The sequence below is a fragment of the Symsagittifera roscoffensis genome, chromosome 7 (assembly GCF_963678635.1).
Source record: "Symsagittifera roscoffensis chromosome 7, txSymRosc1.1, whole genome shotgun sequence".
Classification (NCBI taxonomy): Eukaryota; Metazoa; Xenacoelomorpha; order Acoela; family Convolutidae; genus Symsagittifera; species Symsagittifera roscoffensis.
In genome coordinates, this window is record NC_087068.1 from 52,296,505 (window position 1) to 52,317,683 (window position 21,179).

At 36.0% G+C, this 21,179-nt stretch overlaps 2 protein-coding genes across 3 annotated transcripts in view; both read left to right on the forward strand.

Annotated features, from left to right (window-relative positions):
* Nucleotides 1-21,179, forward strand: part of LOC134851356 (uncharacterized) — a 303,739-nt gene that overhangs the window by 278,858 nt on the left and 3,702 nt on the right. The window contains exons 3-12 of one of the 2 annotated variants that reach the window (XM_063867402.1): nt 5,133-5,448; nt 6,317-6,537; nt 8,133-8,341; nt 8,871-9,028; nt 10,519-10,627; nt 11,447-11,619; nt 11,983-12,131; nt 14,851-15,025; nt 15,345-15,491; nt 17,319-17,466. In XM_063867402.1, coding sequence (XP_063723472.1) covers nt 5,133-5,448; nt 6,317-6,537; nt 8,133-8,341; nt 8,871-9,028; nt 10,519-10,627; nt 11,447-11,619; nt 11,983-12,131; nt 14,851-15,025; nt 15,345-15,491; nt 17,319-17,466 — 1,805 coding nt within the window. Of the gene's footprint in view, nt 1-5,132; nt 5,449-6,316; nt 6,538-8,132; nt 8,342-8,870; nt 9,029-10,518; nt 10,628-11,446; nt 11,620-11,982; nt 12,132-14,850; nt 15,026-15,344; nt 15,492-17,315; nt 17,467-21,179 lie in introns of both variants that reach the window. The other variant, XM_063867401.1, reaches the window with a different exon arrangement.
* LOC134851239 (uncharacterized) lies at nt 41-4,682 on the forward strand. The gene has a single exon (XM_063867236.1). It carries the CDS (start codon nt 398-400, stop codon nt 4,517-4,519), a length of 4,122 nt encoding a protein of 1,373 aa, XP_063723306.1. The 5' UTR covers nt 41-397; the 3' UTR covers nt 4,520-4,682.

A 21,179-nucleotide genomic window follows, 5' to 3' on the forward strand; every position in this document is an offset into this window, starting at 1 on the left:
ATTAGATGTTGACTTGAACTGATTCAAGCTTTGAGGGATTGAAAAGTTGCTCAAAGTTGCGTTTTGATTTTCTAATATGTAACCGAGTATTTTTTTCAAGCAATTGTTTGACGGACGTTATCTCATGTGGTTCGAATTGATCGGTTGAACTTACCGACAATCTACATATATGATATTGTGGCTTCGTAGACCTTCAGTTGAACCACCGACAATCTACATATATGATATTGTGGCTTCGTAGACCTTCAGAGGCTTCATTTGGGAGAGCCAAAGCTTTCAGTCTCCATTTTGGCATTGAAGTGTAACATAATTGAATATTAGCATACTAGCTGCATATATATTCATTCAGTAACTATCATATTTGTAAAAAAAAAACTATGGGCTTAGGTTTGATGTAATGTTTTTAGCCAGCTCAGCGTGTCATTTTTTCTTCGCTGGACGCAATCTAGTTTATTTCGATTCAAATTTTAGGTTTATTATGTTTTACGACCCCACTCAGCCGACAAATTCACCCGAAGCGTCGCCTGTTAGGGATAAAACTGTTCACATGTCGAGGGACTCAAAATATAACACAGGTCAACCTCCACAGATGATAAACTTTAAAATTAAAACCTCGCGCGTTTCTGCTAATCGGTTAGTAACTGTTGACGGTGGTTCCCCGCCGAGAGCTGAAAACAACGATTTAAATAATAAAAGCGGCTTGTCGGAGATTTCTCCGGTTGCGCCTTTCAGTGATAATGGTGTCATAGTCAGGCCTTTAAACATGCCAGGAACTGGAAAAGGAGACATATTGTCGATATCTCTAGCATCTGAAATAGATCAAACGGAGAATTTTGATGTTGATAATGAAACAAAACTTCACGAAAACGATGATCGACGTTCTAAACAATCGACACGGTCGCGTAGCCGAAGCAATAAACGGAGGACTAAAAGCAAACACAAACGCGAAACTTCAAATAGATCACGGTCTGTTAGTCGAAAGCGAGATAGATCGACTCCCAGAGATAGTTCGAGACGGAGTAGAAAACACAGCAGAAGCAAAGATCGACATAAAAGTAGAAAGAATAGAAGTAACAAAAGGAGAAGCAGATCTTCTTCTCGGGCTAAGAGGAAGTCAATTTCTCCTGTCCGCGATGAAGAGCGCCTCTTAAAGTCCTCTAAAAAGGAACGAAAACGAGAAAATGATGATAGAAAGAGCAGAAGTCGTTCTAAAAACGAAGACTCAAAGCAGTCGAAACAAAAAAGAAGAAAAAAATCGCCCTCGTCCGCGAGAGTGAATAAAGAGGTTTTAAATCCAGTCAGTTTCGAAGAAGGTTTAGAGGATGAAACCACGAAAGTGTCCAGGAAATCGGAAAAAGAAGCAAAACTAGATCAGAAAGTTGAAAAACGAGTGATTTCTAAAACAGATTACAACGTTGAGAAAGTAAAGAAGAGAGATAAAACGTTCGAACAAGAATTGACATGCGAAAGAGTTGCTTCAAGAGTCGAGAAGTATCGAAAAGAGGTCCTTGGAGATGAGAGTTTGAATGAATCGAAAGATTCTCAAGATGATCAGAAAGTGGTTCCAGAGACAGAAAGAATTGACAGGAGTGAAAAGAAAAGGAAAAGTAAATCGCATAAGGAAAAACGGCAATCGTCACAGGAGAACGAAACGAGAAGTAAACGAAAAGAAAAATCGGACAAAGAAGAAAATGAAGATGCAAATGACGAGTACTTGTCCAAAAAAAGACGTGACGATATAAAAGAATCGGAAAAAGATTCTATCCAAAAAACTGAAAAATTGAAGGAGAATGAGAATACCGAAAATGAAGTAGCTAAAACTCCAGATGAAAAAAATGAATATAACAAGACCGAGATTGACAACGACAGAAAGGCTGAAAACAAAAATAATGAAGAAGATATTGATTTCGACAACACTTTCTTGAGTAAAAGTGACCCACAACTTCAAGAGTCTTTTGAACTACGCAAAGATGTAGCAAAAAATGAGAAAGTATCTGAAATTGAAAATGTTTCTAAATCAAATGTGCAATTCATACCTAAACAAGTTAAGAAAAAACCACTGAAAGAAAACAAAGAAGGTCAAGTTCAAGCGAATGCCGAAGCAAAAACAAGCCCAACACCAGTGGAAAAATCTGAAGTTGCCGAAAGCTCGGAAACGTTAGACGAAAAAACTGAAGATACGGAGAAGATCGAAGATTTACAAGCCGATAAACAAATAATCGATGACAAGGATTGTAGCGAAAACGGACGAGCAGATCAAGAGATTAAAGGCAAGAAGAAATATGACAGTCAATCAGCAGAAAAAGTAAAGAAGGAGGATAAGTCAATCAAAAAACCGAAAACGGAATCGAAAAGGTCCTCTAAAAGACGATCTAGAAGCTCATCAAGAAAACGATCGCGTCACGAAAGATCGCCAAAGCGAAAGCAACAAAGATCGAAATCACGTGAGACGAAAAAACGAGATCGACTTTCTCGTTCTAGGTCTAGACGAAGAAAGCTATCAAGGTCTAGAAGTAATTCTCGAAACGTCACAATGCGTTCTAAGCGACGGTCCAGGTCATTGAATCATCGCTCAAGGTCAACGAGTCGTCGTCGCTCGAAAGTTGTCGTGGAACGACCACGAAGGTCGAGAAATAGTAGTAGAAAGCGTGAAGTGTCTAATTTAAGTTCAGGCTCAAATAGAAGTGGAAAGAAAAGCATGCCAAAAGTATCTCAAGAGTCTTCGAATCCGAAATCTAACGACTATAGAAATCCAATCAATGTGTTGATGTTAGAGAATATTTCCTCTAAAGGAACGTTAGATACAACTGGAGGCGATTTGCAGCTGGATAAATCAGCTGGACCTCATTCTATAACAGGAGACGAGAAAGATAAAGAGCTCTCGAAAGAGCATCACGAAGATCCACAGTGGACTGCCGTCTCCGATTTCTTTTCGGAAAATCTCCCCAAAACTCCGAAAACCGTGGGAAATATAACTAGAGATGATAAACTAGATGGTGATAGTAAAAAATTATTGGCTCCTAATTTTGATTTTGGTCTTGGAAATTTGCCAACTGTTATTAATGACGATTTTACGGGTCTAAAAGTGAAGAAAATAGTTGACGAAAAAGTGCAATGTTGGTCTGATTTGAAAAAGAGTTCAATTGACCAATGGCTGGACAAATCAACCAGTAGCGCATCAGTAATGACAGCCAAGAGTGCCCAGGTTCCAATGATGACACCCCCGATGCCAGGTCAGATTCCGCCTCCGTTATCAGGTTTACCGATGCCACCCAATTTCCAAGACTTCCTGAAGCAACAAATGCTCCCGAGAGGAGGAAGTTCAAGTGGCTTACCCTTCCCGCTGCCCCCTTTTATTCCTTCATTTATACCGCCTCCAACTTTTCTACCACCGCCAATGCCAATCGCAGGTTCCTCTGGAGCTACACATACCGGTTTCACGGCTCCGCCTGTGACGTCGATGGCTAGCATGGGATTCCCAGGCATGAGTGCAAGTAGTCTTACTGGATCGACCTTACACATGACTTCCACGCCTAATGCCAAGTCCTCGTTTTCACCCAGTGCAGTACTAAATCAGTCACAACAATCTACAGATGCTAAAAGTTCAGAACCGAAAACACCTTTAAAAGACGAACAGAATTCACACAATAGTAGCCAAGCTTTTGGATTCGAACAACTAGTGCAAAAAATATTACCAGCTGAAAATACGCCAGTACTAGCGGCTAAATCTTTGTCAGTGACGACTGAAATGTCCAAAACACAACACAAGCATCAGCAACAACCAGAAACTTTGATCCCGACCCCGCCTTCGAGTAAGCCTCCCGATAAAGAAAAATCGCCTCCTCCCATGCCTTCTCCGTCGTACACACCCTCGCTGTCTCCTATCGCGAATGAACAGCAAGAAGCCGAAGAGCTTGAAGCCGAAAATATGTCAGAAATTAACAACGAAAAACAAGAGGCTAAATTGAAATCGGTCACAAACATGCAAGGAACCTTGCAAAATCTCCAGGAACTTCTGAGCAACATCAAAGGCGACTCTCATCTAAAGAATCTGAATGATTCTTCTAAAATTGATCAATCACACGAAGATGCTATGCTTCCTATAGGCGTGTCGGTAAATGAGTTCACGCCGCCTAGGTTGGATGATGATGACGATGTTACACCTTCGACTACTGATAAATTGAGAGACCTGGAAAAACTGTTCCCGCCGCCTCCTGGGTCGAGTGGCTCAACCACTGTGAGTCCAATGAAAAAGGCGACCAAGCCGCAGCCGATGCCCGTCTTGAATAAGGCGGATCAGAAACAGCAAATGCAAGAACGAGTTGCAGCCTTAGCGAAGAAGTATCTTAAACCTTTTTACACGAAAAATAAAGTGGATAAAGATCAGTACAAGCATATAATGCGAAGAGTCGTGAACAAGTGCACAGAAGGCGTGCGAAATAAAGAAGTGAAAGCTGAAAAAGTGAAAAAACTAGTTGCTAGCTATGTGTCACACATGGAAGTCAAAGGAAAGCATTGAAGAAACTCAATATAAAACTGAAACTTTGAACAAATGATTAATAATATTGGTCCCAATATTTAGCTTAGTCTTGTTCCTTCTGAATATAATTGTGATTGTTGGCCCCAAATTTATTCAAACTGTTATGAATAATTTATTACGAGCAAATATAATTTCCGTCTGATTTTTTTTTTATCCGGCTTTGCTTAATTATCGGCAAAGCATAATTATCAGGTAAATAACCACTCTAAGATGTATAGAAGTTTTTCTGGTTGTTGTACTATGCCTGCCTGATACCAAAAGCGTTAATATCTACAGATACCACGATTCGTCTAAAAGCACTAAGATTCGATCTTATGTCTTAGTCAATGCAGGTTGTTGCAAAAGCTTTTTCGATCTATAAATCTGAACGAAATTAATGAACATAAGATTGCTTATTTTTGCTTGCTCGAAGTTTTATAAAAACCAATTCACCACGTAAAAGCTGGTTTATAAAATTGAATAAACTTAAAACGCATTTTTAAAAGATGTGTTCAGGGTTTTTGCCAACAATTCGGTGTGAACTAAAAAAAAGAAACCATACATTTTCTGAGTGAAAAGAAAACTTCAAATGAAAATCCATGTATTGTTTCAGAGCAGTCAAAAGAAACAGAAACTCACTGGAACCAAGTCATGTCCGCGGGTGCCCTCGAAGGGAACCACATTCGTCAAGAGTCGTCTTATGCTCTTCACAAACAAATCTCTCACCCCCCAGAGAAGACTGATGGGGGGCACCGGTAGTGTTAACAGTCCCTATGAGTCATCGCCCAGAAAGCTATTGGTTCAAGGGGAGATATGTGGAAAGGAAAGTGCGCCTCTGATTTCACCTATTAAGAACGGGAAATGTTCGGACGAGGCTCAGAATCGAAGTGTTCAGAGGAACAGGACGGTCTCTTTTTGCAAGCGAAGAGGTATTTTTACACTTTCGCTGAACGAATACAAAATTATACATTTAAATGTCCTTTTATAAACAATTTGTTTGGTACATACTTTCAATTATCATGATGATTTCGTGATCTTACAATCGTTTTTTATAGATGAGACTTTGAAATTTTAATGCGGCCTTTCTTCTGTTTAAGTAATCATTTGTTTCTAGTATGGCTAGTTTTTCACTTAATTTTCACTTCATTTCTTAATTTAATTTTTAATTTATCGAGGGGAAACATAGATATTACAATACAATGCTGTGAAAAATTGATTTCAAAGTGCTAGCAGTTGCCTTAGTACAAACTGCTCGCCAAATTATTTGCATTTGAAATTTTTCATCATTCAAATTTTTGAGACGACGTGATTTTTCAGTTTCTGGCTGCTCGATTCTCACAATGTTTTTTTAAACAGTCAAGTCTGAGTATAGCTTTGTGGGCTCTTTTATCATTCACCCATCATGTTTAAATGTCAGTTTACGTTTTAATCGTTAATTTTAAGACGTTGCATAACAGGACCAATTGTGTTTATGATTGAGCAATCAACACATACCAAATGATTGGAAAATGTGAACAGTAGTTTAAAGTTTAAAAATTGCTGGTGGGAGGGCTGTTTCAAATGATCGCTTTTTGTTTCGTTATCGCTTAAAAATGACATTGTGGCGCAAGTGGCAATGAAGCTGACCGAGAATCATTAGGTTGCCTGTTCGAAACTGGCCTGTGTGCTACAATTTGCGAGGTGAGCTTTTGCAAAAATGTCACAACTTAATTAAATAAGATTAAGTAATAACTTGATTCCGGGTTCGGCCTTTAACTGACAAAAATTAACAAAAATTACTATTACGCGTTTTTATAGCCTCGAACAGCACCTGCAGCCTCGACAGCACGAGAAGCAGCTGTGACCTTGAGAACAGTTTTGAACAGCAGCAGCAAGTGGACCACTCCCTCTCAAACAGAAAGGACTTGTTATCATCTTCTCTCATTCAGTCTCCTTCTCCGTGTAGAACAAATGAAACCACTTATGTGAACAGTAGATTCGAAGTGCTGTCCAAACTCGGATCCGGATCATTCGGGGAAGTAAGAAATTTATTTGTTGTTTTTACCCTTACGAACTTTAGTGAGCGTTAGTGTTATACTACGACTTCTTTTTTTCTAACCTAAGTCGCAAATTTTGATGCCACTTTTGGAAAACCGTTTTGGCTTTTTGATAGCATGTGTTTTGATATTCGAATAGGAATAAGTTAACACAGGTGATGCATTTTTAATTCGTCAAATGAACCGAAGTTCGATTTCAGAAACTTTCTTTCTCAATATATCTCGCAATTTTTGAAATGCATAATTTATACGTAATGTGGCTTTATGCTATCCAATTTATTACATGCAACATTAGTGTGGATGACTTATTGCAACTTATTACTTGCAAAATTGTATCTATTTATATTTGGTGCCACTTTTGATGCATGGCATTGGCCATTTGCGATCATATGTAGCTGCTTTATTTGTGAATATTTGTTAACCAACACAATGAACACCATTATCGAAAATGATAACTGATTTCAATTCAAAGAAACGAGAAACTAGCTTTTATTACACATGTGAGAGCAAAAGTCTTGTAATCGGCAGCTAGATTTTTTCTTTTGTTTTGCCGGAGTGGTAAAGGGCCTAAAATTTAAGAGCTTTATAGCTCAAAGGTTTTCATGACAATTTTTTTTGTTTCCGGCTCAACGGGGGATTACCTAAGTGTTGTCGGCTTAGGTGATACTCGATAATTGTTTCTGAGTACTCATTTGACGCGGTCGTTTGTATTTCTGGAAGTGTTTTCCGTAAGAAGAACGTCCTTCGAGACGAAAATTTGGAAATTTTGGTAGACAAGGTTATTTTGACTTTTTTTTGGCTAGATGGCGTTCTTTTTATTTGCTGTCTGCTAGCTTGCATTGCTGTGTTTTTTGGTATCCAGGTGATGCGAAGCTCGGCTTGCCTCCAGATTTACTAACCCTGATTTATTGGATATATTTTTTCGCTAAAAAGTCGGTCTCATAGTTTTGGCTGTTTTATTGGCTTAGTCAACTTATTTTAGATTGTTTGAAGGTCAAAAAGCGATTACTATTTTAAAAACTAATTCAAATTGGCTGCAATCTGAAAGTTCACAAATTTCAAAACCTTATCGCTTCGATTTTTTTTTGTTACAACATTATCTTATGGAATTCTCGATTGCTATCGTCTCAATGGGCGTTTACACGCGTATTGCCGGTTTAGTAGCCGCTTGGCAAACTCAAATAGCTTATTTCATTCGGTTGGTTGTTTTTCTCGGCTGTTTTTCTTAAATAGAATTTTTCATTTCTTTCAAAAGAGTCTTCAATTTCTTTCTCGGTTTACTTATACTCGTCGCTTTTCTAGTCGCTAGCTTGCAATGCTAGGCTCTAATTGCTTCGCCTCTGCCAACAAAAGTGTTTGAACAAGTTTTGTGAGCTTGCCGTTTAGCCCCCGCCGCATGAAATCTTTCATATAATGGCGTTATAGGGAAATTTCTGAAGTTGGAACCAAATGGGTGATGTAAAAGTAACGTTATACCAATAGTTTACGGTTTTTTGCGTGCTTAAGCTGACTAAGTGATGTTAGTTGAGGTCCAGAGGTTCTGCAATTAATGAAAACAAAATTCTTTCTAATGGCAGGTTTTCAAAGTGCGTGACCGTTCGAGTCAGAGATTGTTTGCACTGAAGAAGTCCAGAGAGAGATTCAGAGGCAAACTGGACAGGCAGAGGAAGCTACAGGAGGTGCTCAAGTTGGAACAGACAGGAGAACACACGCACTGTGTCAAGTTTGTTCATGCTTGGGAGGAGAGCAACTTCCTATTTATACAGACTGAGTTGTGCTCCACAACGTGAGTACAACTCCGTTCACGTTCTTCCTTTTGTTTTGACGGCCAATCGAAAAGTGCAGAGAAGGCTTAGGTCTCAGCCTTTCAATTGAAAGGTCAGATGTTCGAGGCCCACAATAATCCGTGCTCTTTGCTTGAGAGTTAGACAACATTAACCATTTCAAGAAAAATAACCAAAAAATATTAACTTGTAACGCAATGATGGCCTATAGCCAATGATATTATATTTGGCGAATTTAGGATTGAAAAACTAATTAAGCTTCTTTAGAAAAAGAACGGATTTTAACTGGAACCGTGATCTTAATTAAAATATGTGTATATTTTGTTGTAGCCCCTGCAAATTGTATACCCCGAAAAGACATCAGTATCTTTCAGATGTGTGATATATATTTTTTAACAAGGGTTGTGGTCTATATTTGACAAGGGTTTGGTCTATATTTGATAAGGGTTGTGGTCTATATTTGACAAGGGTTTTGGTCTATATTTGATATTTGAGATGGGTGAATCATGTTGACTCATGATTTGTTTGTAGACTGTTGGCGCTGACAGCTGAAGGGGAGAGTGGCTGTATAACAGAAGGCGAGTCATGGCTGGTGTTGATAGATATGCTCCATGCACTCACGCACCTCGCGACTCACAAACTCATCCATCTTGACATCAAACCAGACAACATATTTGTGACATTCTCAGGTACAGGTTCGAATCCCGATGGGAGAGAATAACATCAGTTGCGAAACTTTCAAAAATCCAAACTCCAGTTGGTTTTCTGATCTTTTTTTTTCCAAACTACAGATTGGTTTTCTGATTAAGAGTAATGAACGTAGTGATTTCACAAGCAAAGCTTGTGTTATAGTATGAACTCTTTTTTTCCAACCTAAGTCGCAAATATTGTTGCGACGCACATATTGTTGCGACAAAATGTGTGTATTTTGAAAGTTCATTTTGATCAATAACCAGCTATTCAGAACAGCCAATGCTAAGGATATTAACACAGACTATTATATTACAAGTATCACTTTAGCTTCAAGGTATCATGTATCTGTAGCGTAGAGGTACGGAGGGAGAACCGCAACAAAATAAGAGGGTTCGAACCTGGGCTGGGTCGGATGTGTTCAATGAACTTTTTCGTAAACTAGTTAAAATTCGTCCGCTCTATAAATCGAGGAATTTTAGTTGGTATTTTTGTTTCAAATTGACTGGTATTGCTAATGCGTCATAATTGGTTTGTGTAGACTCCAAGTTTAACTCATTCGGTTTTTCTCAATAGTGTTATCGGTCATATGTTTGCTTGTGTATGCAAAATGCAACTTCGCCTCTGTGCGCCTCTGTGTGAAGACTCTTATATAGGTCTTGCTGATTTTTGTTTTGTTTTTTTTTTTCAAGAAAAAATGTTTTGAGGAAAAAGTCTGTGTGAAGACTCTTATATAGGTCTTGCTGATTTTTTTTTGTTTTTTTTTTTCAGGAAAAAGTTTCTAATAACTGCAGATGTGCATTCACACATAGTGATACATTTATAAGTGCACTTAGGTATATAAGAAAGTGACGTAAATAGCACTCTCCAAATATGAACGTGGAAATGACACAAAAAATTGTGATTGATTTCTAGTTTCGAAAGTGGAATTTAATTTTTCGCTTTCCAGCGATTTCAAAAACATTACCTATTGATCCATTTTTTTTCTATTTGGTTTCATCTTATCAAAAAAGCGCCAATCATAAATTGTTCTAGAAATTCAAAGAGCTTAAAGGGCATCTATTTTTTTTTTGAAATTCGAAAGTTCAATCAAATCAATTTTTTTTATGTTTACTTCGATTGGCTATGTTCTCATTTTACAAACTACAAATTGGTTTTCTAATCTATACTTCCAAACAAACTCATGTTGGTTTTCTGATCTTCCAAACTACAGATTGGTTTTATGTCATCGTAATTTCATTATACAAACCTGGGCTACATTCTTTGCCAGAAAAGCAAACTTTGGTACGGAGATCAAAATAAGTTAATGATTATCAGTCGAGTTAATCTTAAACAGATGAAGGAGATGACATTGATTACTCGTGCCTGAGAGCTTGTTGATAAAATTGTCCTTTGGATTTTGTCGACTTAACTATGTTAATCTGTTATAGGGGCCTGAAAATGGCTGCGAAAACTGAAAACTGAAACTTATGAGTTTTTTTTATTTCAGAAGAAACGAGAGGAGAGGTTGTGCCACCTGTTTATAAACTGGGAGACTTCGGACTGATGATCAATTACGAAAAAGACGCAATGAGTGATGCGCAAGAGGGCGACTCAAGGTTTAAACTTACATGCAAAACAGAATAATCGAGGTTATCATGTTGAAGATTATGGGCGAAGAAGACATTAAGTAGACATCTAATATGCCTTAAGTCTATCCCCCCATTATCAATGTTGTGCTAAGATAGACGTGTAATGATTTAGTAAATAGTATGTCGTGGAGAAATAAATTATTTCGTAAGATAGATGAAGCGGTTCAATAGGTCACTTTATACATCATACAATTATCCTCACATTAAGTGTGAGCCAATTACACTAGAAGCGTGGACAGATGTATCAGTCGATTGCATGGACGATTTTTAAAACCAAAGTTTTCCTAGCAATTTTTTGTAAAACTATAAAATGCTGAATACAACCAATTTTTTCAACCAGTTTTAAGTGTTAAACTTATGAAAGAAATTTTAAAAACTTTTTTTTTCCATCTGTTTATGAGATTTGAGAGATGGAAATTATGCCTCAGTAAGTAGATAATAATGTCAATAGACTATAATAATGTCAATAATAATTAGACTAAAGTAAATGGGGCCTACGAAATTAGACGACAAGCAAATTAGACGACCGTAAAGAATCGGAATTTACGGACAACCAGTATTTACTCAGCCAAAAATTAATTGAAGTCTAAATAAAATTAACGCAATTTGCTCGCAAGTTATTGTCTAAATTGGACAACCAGAATTTACTCAGCCAAAAGATAATTTAAGTCTGTAAACAAGTGTTACGCAATTTGGTCGCAAGTTATTGTCTAAATTCCGTTACTTTCGGATCGTCTAATTTCCTGTCGTCTAAGTTCCTAAACCCTTGCTCTTGCTTGTTTAAAGGTACCTGGCATTGGAAGTGTTGTCAGAAGTGTTCACACCTGCAGCCGACATGTTCAGTCTGGGCGCCACTCTTCTAGACTGTGTGACATCAATTGAAATGCCCAAGTCAGGCACGTGGTGGCAACTCCTTCGGGATGGGCTTTCCCACAACCTACCCGAACAGTTCTCAAAACGTAGGAATTCGAGTTTTTTTCTTTTCGGAAAGCGAGTTTATTTCGCCTACATACTTAAAATTTAGCTTAAATTATGCCGAGTTTCATTTTTGATGCACAAACAAAGTTTGATTTAACGTCTAGAACATTCTAACGTTAAGTATCGTTCGTTTGAAATACCCTTTAGCTGATTGGAAAAGATACGGTCGTTTATATCGTTTTGAACCGAATTTCTTGCCCGTTTTTATGTGTAATAAACGTAAATTTCTGTTGAATGAAGAGAAATTCTATCAAAACGTGAGCTATTTACTGTTTCCAATCCAAATTTTATAGTGTTAGACTAGATATATGAAAACAAGCACTAGTAGTGTGTTGATTATTTAGAAATGAGTGGTGAGCTGTTGCAAGTATTGAATGTGATGATGAACAAGGAGTACAGACAGAGGCCATCAGCAGAACAGCTACTCAATCACCCTCTGCTCCACTCGAGAGATAGACAGAGACAGCAGAGTCTCAAGCTAATACACTTCGATGTAAGAATTAGAACAATGAACTTTCATTTCATTTCCGAGAGCAAGTGATTTGGACTGCGGAAAAAGATTTTTTTATCAGTAACTATTTTTTGTACCCACAAATCTTGAAGAAATGTACTTAGCTATGTCGAAGAAATTGACCTGGTTTTTACCCTAGCGTCAGCTTAGTGTATTATTCGGAACCTTTTATTCTTACCTAAGTCGCACATATTGGTGCCACTTTCGGGGCACCTTTACAGATTTTTGATAACATGTGCTTTGACTTTCGAATAGTAATAAGTTAACACAGTTGATGCGTTTTTGATTCATCAAATGAACCGAAAAAGCTATTTATTTCAACATAACTCAATAGAAACTCGATTTCAGAAATTTTTTAACTCAATATATCTCGCAATTTTTTGACATGCATAATTTATACATTATGTAGTTTTATGCTTTGCAATTTCTTAATGCAATTTTAGTGTGGATTCCTTCAATTTGTTATATTCCAAATTGTTACTTGCAAAATTGTGTCTGTTTAAATTTGGTGCCACTTTTGCTGAATAGCTTTGGCAATTTATTAGCACATGTAGCTGCTTTGTTCGTGACTAGTGTTTTTCTGTGGTTAAGCGTGGGTGGTTAGTGCATGAGACTCAAAATCTCTTGATTGCAGTAGGTCGCAGATCGAATCCTAGACCTAGCCGAATTTTTGCTAAATCGAAGCTTTGTTCCTTTTTTTCTGAATCAACTTTTGAGAGCTGCTTTTTGTCCTGTTTTCGCTAGTGTTTGCGAAGCGAAGCTTCGCCTCTGTGTTCGAAGCTTATCTCTACTTTTTCCTATTGCACTTTCTAGAGCTGCTTTTTTCGTGTTCTCGCTAGTGTTTTCGAAGCAAAGCTTCGCCTGTGTTATTTTTTTGTTGTTATACACGTGAATGCAGTTAATAGATAGTTTTTCAGAAAGTACTTAAACAGTAAACTATCAGTGGAACAGTGTCAAGTGCATGATTTTTACTTGCAAACTTGATTGGGGACAATATAGAGTTTTTTTATAAATTGTACCAACTGCTTTGATTTTTCGAACATACAATTCGTGATACACTCTTGTTTGTGCTGTATAATTGTCCGTTTTAGTAAAAATTGAAGTGTTGGGTGGGCAACCATTGATTCACTTTGTACTGGAGTATAGACTTTTTTTCGGGTTAACAACTTGTTTAACAATCATTTGAATCACTTGTATCTTGGCTCATAATGAATTCAAACATCTTTGCGTTCCCAGGCATATTAGCCTAGAGGTAACGATTATGCCTTGGACGGCAAAGGTACTGGGTTCGAATCTGAGTCGGACCTTTTTTTTCAAACGGGAAATTTTCGGTTCCAAATAAAATTGTAGGCAAAATATTTGTCTGCTTATTTATTGTCAGCTTAGCTGTCATATCTTGCAATCGTTTTTGTTGCTGCACGCAATTTTCTTTTATGTTGCTTTCAGTGTTTAATTTACTCCTACAATATGTAATTTTACTTACCTTGACTTCGTATTTCCTTATTTTTTTTTGTTTCGCTAAAAAATTCTTCGGCCCAAATTAATTTGGCCTATTATTCATCGGCCCAATGACCCAATTCTGGGTCGCTTCAAGGGAAACACAATTTAATACTTCCCTCCGCACTTTTCAACTTGGTTGTATGTTTACCAATCGGTTTGTTGAAATTTATTTTTTCGTTTTGGAAAACAAGTCAAAGTTTTGACTCTACGCGAAAATTACCGTGCCAATTTTCAGGTTGTGTTCAGTGAAGAAACCCGATTTTGGGAATCTTCTCTGACTAAATAGACAAAACCTGCTTTTTGGCGAAACAAGTTGTGGATTTTGGAAAATCTTTTGGCAGTTTTTTTTAGAACTTTTGACCGTTGGGATATTTGTTCCCACATAAGCGGGGACTCCTTAACTTTTTGTATTAGAAATGTTATATCTTTGAGAAATTTGTTCATCTCAAAGTTAGTAGAGAAAGAACTAAAGTCCAAATTTTGAAGTCACATTTTTCGTGCCGCATGAGTATAGAAATTTAATTTAGTATCAAGCATGTACCTCCAGCTTTAGCTGGGCCCCTAGTTGTTTTTTTTAATCGAGACATACGAAAACTTCGGTTCACCTAGTTTTTTCAAAATTTAATTTTTCGACTTTTTTATGCTTGTTGTATCACAAGTGGTTGGTGCAAAGCTTCACTTCGCCTCTGTGTTAATTTTCGTCTTTTTTAGATCTTATTTTGGTCGGCTTAGTTCCCGTAGTCCGACTTTTTTTTTAAAAAAAATGTAACTTTCCAAGTTACTGTTACACCCATGCTTGAGATGACAGCGCCCGGTAGTTCGATTTCTGTCGGGACCTGTTTTTTTTTAGCAAACTGAAAATATTCAGTTATTTTAGATTGTCTGTCTGCTGATTGTTTTTCGGCTAACAGAATGGAAATTTTTGAAAGTTTGGCGTCTTTCTAGCGTTCTGAAAGCTCCTTGTAAAGTTTTTATTGGTTCAAGTAATTTTCCGGATAATTTGGACAATTTTTGAAGTTTTAATAAAATATTTTGACAAAAGCTATTTGAAGATTTTTTTTTTCGTTTTTTTTTTCATTTGATTTTAGTCGTTGTCAATCATTTTTGTATCATAAATTTTGAGTTTTTGGCGAGGGGTTTTGGGAAATTGGCAAATAGCCCAAAAATACTATACGTATATTAGTTTGAATATTTTGTTTAGTTTGAAGTTTCGCCCATGAAGAGACTTAAATTGGACCAGATGGGCTCTGAGCAGACTGTTGAGAGGATAGGGCCAGAACAGGAACTGGACTTCAATCGCGACAGGATAGACATCACAGGCAATCGGATATCCTGTCTTAGACACGTGGACAAACACCACTCAGCGAACTTATCTGGTACGTCAAACTCGTAATGAATGGTACTTTTGAAAATTTATAGATGTCTTTATCTAGTTCGAGTTTGCTGATTTGCAGAGATAAGATACTGCGGTTAATTTAAAAGTTGCCACGAACGTTAATTTAAAAATTGGTAGTTTTCACAGGATAAAATTGGCATATTTTTTGATGACGGAAATTAATTATACATATTAGTCAGTTTAAAGTTAAAAGTTTGGCTTTTGCTATGAGCTCTGAAATATTTCACATCTCACTAATTAAAAAACTGTTCATTTAGCTTGATTTTTCTGTGGATCATAACTGATAATTGGTGTGTTAGGTCATTTTCTGGAACACACCACGACGAATAAGAAGAAGCACAGTGAGCACCAGTCGCCCTCCCCTCCCGAAAGGGAAGAAAAAGAGGAATACGACAGCAGCTTAGCGGCCACTCTCACTGCACAAACATCTTTGCCAGCTGCAAACAGTGATGGGCATTTTTGAGCAAAATAAAAGCAATTTAAAATATTAGGCCATGATTGTGAGAAGTTCTAGTAGTCAAGTGAGCATTTGTATATTTTTTCATAAAAAGATCCGAAATGTCGAATCTTGTTAACGATGCGAGTTATGGCTCAAAAATTGGGTCATTTCAAAACAAAAATTAAATTAAGCTTAAATCATTATAGGGGAAAGTTTTCTATGAAAATTAGCAAAATTCGCCCGCGTCTTTGTAATCAACAATTAAATATATGTTTTTCGATCAATTTTATTTTCAAGAGTCGATGAACGTAGTTCATGCTCTTATATAGGCCGCGATAATTTTTTTGGTTTTATTTTCTGGCTCAAATTTACTTCTGTGCAGTTTGACTTCTCTTTTCCTTAATTTCACTTAATTTTTTTTAAAAAGGGCAAAATCTACTAAATTGTAAAGGTAACGAAAAACGTGATCGGTTTCTAGTTTCGAAAGTGGAATTTATTTTTCAGATTTCCCCGCGAAATAAAAGTTTTACTTTTTGATGCAGTTTTTGCAAATTGGTTTATTTTTTATCAAAAAAGTGCCAATCATAAATTGTTCTTCAAATTCAAAGACTTTTAAGGCCATTTATTTTAAGGAGTCGATGAACGTAATTCATACTCTTATATAGGTCGTGATGATTTTTTGTTTTTTTAAGAGTCGATGAACGTAGTTAAGACTCTAGTATAGGTCGTGATGATTAAGAGTAATAAACGTGGTGAAGACCCTTTTATAGGTCTTGCTGATTTTTTTTTTTTCAGAAAAAAGTCCTAAAATATTGACGCATTTAGCTATATATGCTTTTTTTGAGTTCAATTGAAATTCATCTGGTGAAAGTGATGTAAATAGCACTCTCCAAATACGAACGTGCAAATGGCGCAAAAATTCGTGAGTGATTTCTAGTTTGGAAAGTGGAATTTAACTTTCAGATTTCCAGCGGACTATAAACTTTACCTGTTGATCCAGTTATCTGAAGTTCGGTTAATATTATCAAAAATGCGCCAATCGTAAGTCGTTCTACAAATTTAAAGAGCTTAAAGGGCATCTCTTTTTTTTTCTTTGAAGTTTGAAAAATGAAATTTTTTCAACTGATCAGTGTTTTTTTATGTTTACTTGCGTTCATTACTCTTTTCCAATCTTCGATTGGCTATGTTTTTGTTTTTCGCGTCTTTTTTTTCAGGAAGTCTTAAAATTTGTTCAGGCTGAAAATCACTTTTGCGGTTTGACTTGTGAATTCTTTTTAAGTTCAGTTCATTTCCTTTGTTAAAAGGGGAAGGCAATTGCACTATCGAACAGCAAAAGTGTAAAAGTCAGGAACAACGTGATCGACTTCTAGTTTCTACGGGAAATTTAGTTTTCAGATTGTCCCTCAAAATGAAAGTTTTTTTATTCATCCAGTTTTCTCAAATTGGCTTAATTTTATCTAAAAATCCTAAATTGTTCTAGAAATTCCAAGATCTTTAAGGGTATCTATTTTATATTTGAAACTGGAAAATTGAGGTTTTTCAGAAAAAAGTCTGTGTTTTTTGTTTGCTTGCGTGCATCGACTCTTCCAACTGTATGTTGGCTATGTTTTGAAGTGCAATGTAATTATTGAATCTGAAATCGAGAAATAAATTGACGATAAACGAACCAGTGTTATGTACATCATTTGCAATATACGACAAATGATAATCCTGAAAAGATTTAAAAAATTATACGATAATCAGTCATTAAAACGATAAGATTTTTTCATGCTTAGTCAATACTCGATGCTAACATTAAAAAAAATAAATGCTCATCACTTTTTACCTTCAGCAGTGTCGTCTCAGTTAGTTCATCCAGTTTCTATGTCTGAAAGAGACATCATTTGGGACAGTACTAGTGATGTGACAACTCCTCACACTTCGCCTAGAGACCACTCCTTGTCCACCAGTATTTCTCCCGACGGATTCTTTACTCCTTCCAAGTGAGAATTTTTACTTTCTCTCAACTGTTAAATTTCCATACGCATTTTGTCCATGTAGTTCTATGAAGACTTAGTTTGACATAGAAAGCTAATATATTCAAACTTAGATATGAGTTTCAAATGAACAATCTTGTCTTTTCAAGTTCAAGTTTAAATTTAATTTCTAGAAATCTCAGCAAAAAAAGAAAATAAGGTATTAATTGGATTTTTCAAAATGAGTTTTAAAAATTGAAAGCGTCAATCATAAAAATTATCTTGAAAATTAAAGAGGCTTCTCATGATGTTAGTTGTTTGAAAAAGTTAACAAGCTTGGGAAGAGTTTTTTTTTGGTTTAGTTTCATGAACATTGCATGCTGACTTCTGTTGGGTATGTTTTTGCTTCTGCGAAATGAGTTTCACTTATATAAGTCTAAATGTTTTTTTTTTTCAGAAAAAAGTCCTAATGTTTGTTCCAATCAAGTGGATTTTTTTTTGCTGTTTGACTTATGATTTCTTTTGCAGCTCTGCTGATGCGTTGTTCGATAACAGGGTTTATGGGCTAGATCAACAAGTAGATCCATGAAATATATTTCCAGTGAAATATTACCGTTTAAGCTTACTATGAGCATGTATGAAGTTACGTTTGTTTGACAAAATCTATTTTAGTTTTTACTTTTAGCAAATCGCGGCTGGTTTTTGTCTGTGGTGCAATTGAGTTCGTTTTTTTATATATCTGTGTGTCTTTTTTCAAGCTATAATGAGCAGCTCGCAAAGTGTGCTCAAGGCATTCAATAATAACGTAGTAGCTACTTATATAATTGTTTTATGGTCGTGAGCAAAGTGACAGATAACATCAGTTTATATCTATTGCACGTGGCCTAAGAAATTAGAGAAGTAAATAAGACGACCGTTTAAAAATGGAATTTATCCGATCAAAGTCTTTATTATGAAACGTGTTATTACGAAACAAAAAAGGTAAAGTCCGAATAGTATCAAAAATGTGCAAATTTGACAAATATTTTGTGGCAAGTATAGTTTGAAATATTTTTTTTCCAAAGATTTCGACAAATAACGGCATTATTGTTCCAGTAAATATCCAAACTGATAGTTGTCCTCGTAATTGTTTTTCAGTCGACGGATTTAGGCATTGAGTAACCGCCAAAATGATCGACCTCCGGCATTAAATTTTGCACTGCAGCTATGAAATCCGACTCATTATCAGATGTAATTACGCTTGAGATAAGCAAGAGTTATCAAATTGGAATATAGACTTTTTTCGGGTTAACAACTAGTTTAACAGAATCACTTGAATGGTTTTGTCTCCTGCCCGGTTCATAATGAATTCCAAGTTCTAAGCGTCTCTGGCACATTTAGTCTGAAGGTAAAGAATACTTCTGGGACAGCAAAAGTTCTGGGATCAAATCTGACCAGGACCTATTTTTTTTTTTCAAACGGAAAATATTATATTTCAAAATTTCAAAAAAATTGTCGGCTTATTTGTTTGCTTATGTTTTGTCGGCTTTTTTGCCACATGCAGTTCTTATTGTTGTTGCTTCTTATGCTTTCATTTGTTACGGTAATTTGTAATTCTCTTAGTTTTGATTTCTTAAAATAATTTTTTGCTTGAAAACATTTACGCCCTAAATAATTTCGGCTTATAGTTTATCGGTATTGTAACCTAATTTGGGTCATTCGATGGAACCATAATTTGTATGCTTCCGGAACGTTAAAACTCTCAGAATAGAATTTATATTTCCGTTAAAACCACAGTTTTTTTGTACGCTCAAAAATGCTTCTGTATTTTCATTAAACGCCGTCAAATGCTTTTCTGGACGTGTTTTCCTCAAATATAACATCAGGTTTCTTCGAAAAGTTTTCCGATTTCTTTGGACTCTTCTTTCTTTTCATATATGCTAGCTTGCAATGCTCTTTTTGTGGTATCGCAAGTGATGCGAAGCTTCGCTTCTGTGTATAACTTGGGTTGAATTTTTTTGACAAAAAAGATTGACATTTTTAATCAATTTTTTAAGATTATTTTAGTAAGCTTCTTCGTTTGTTTTGCTTATAAGCGACCAAAGTGATGGAATTTTGCGGGCATTCATTGCGCTTAAAGTTGTATAATTTTGACAAAATGGTTTTGTTGCTGAAAGTACCGCCACATGAAGTGTTTTCGTTTTTTTTTGCAAAAATTGCAGGGTTTTCAGAAAACAAAAAATTGCCATTCCAAAATTTTGATGTTATACGAACTCTTGATTGTCACTGGTTTTACTCATTTTTCCATCTATTTTTACGTCCTCTAAATTTTGGGAATTTTTTGGCAAGGATCGTCATTGTGGTTACCTGGCTTTCGAAGAACTACTGTTGTTTCTAAATTGGTCATTCATCTTTCGGCACAATTGGAGATAACACAACGAGAATGTCATCCGGACTTAGTTTTTTTCCTATCTAGTAGACATAACAAACTCGAAATTTTGTTTGTTATGTCTATGTTACACTCGGCAGGAGAATAACTATGCGCGTAAATCAGCTTTTGCCGCTAAACTAGCTTGTTTTGCTTAGAGTTATGTTGTTGAACCATGAGATAATTGTCTTAATTAGGGAAGCTCAACTCCAGACTAAGCACTTTTCTAAGCTCCTATCTACTAAGCTGTCAATTAAAAACTGCTGAAAGGTCTAAATTTCAGTTTTCATGCTAAAAACTCGTCTGCTAAAAAAAACCGGTTCCCCAATTTTCGCACCCCATCGATTATTTTCTCATAATAATGGTCGGCCCATTTTCTTTCAATTTCTCACTTTAATGGTAGTCTAGTTTACTTTCATATTCCGGCGCCCAATTTCCTTGTCTACTTTCTTAAATCCCCTATTGCTCAGCTCTGAAAACTTTGCTAATGGAAGCACCTAAATTTGTTTTCTTTTCAACTTCTACGATAAATAAATTGTCAAAATCTGTGTATCATTTGTTAAGAGTCATAAACGTAGTGAATACGCTTATATATGTCTTAGTGTTTTTTTTCTGGAAACAATTCATACAACTTTTTCACGCTAAAATTGATTTTTAGCTGTTTGAATTTGGTTTATTTTTAAGTTCAGTTTAATTCCTTTGTTAACACTAGCTAGTGTATTCTTGTCTAACACGCAAATGAAAATAATCATTGAAAATGAATTTTTTTAATATGTATTCGGTGGCACTTTTGCTATAATCAAGATCTGGCAGTGGAAATATCATAGCATCTGTTCTCTGCTCTATTTGTGGCTAGTGTTTGTGATTATTTAAGCGTCTATGGCTGAGTGGTTAGTGCGTGAGACTCATAATCTTTAGGCCGCAGTAAGTTGTAGCTTCGAATCCGAGACGGAACCGAATTTTTACTAGCTACTAGCCGAAGTTAATTTCAAGATTTCCAGCGGAATAAAAACTTACCTTTTGATCCAGTTTGCTCTAGTTGGGTTCATGTTATCAAAAAAGCGGCAATCAGTATTTGTTCTAGAAATTCAAGAAGCTTTGAGGCCATCTATTTTTTATTTTGAATTTCGAAAGCTGAAGTTTGACAAAACAAGTCAGTATTTTTTCTGTTTCCTTGAGTTTATGTCTCTTCTACAATGTCTGTTGGCTATGTTTTGTTTGTATAAATCATCAAAATTGGTTATCTTAACAAAAAAAGAAAGATCAAAGTTTTACCGAATAAGAATATGCATACCAAAATATATTCTTCTGTTTTTTTTTCTGGTGGTAAAAC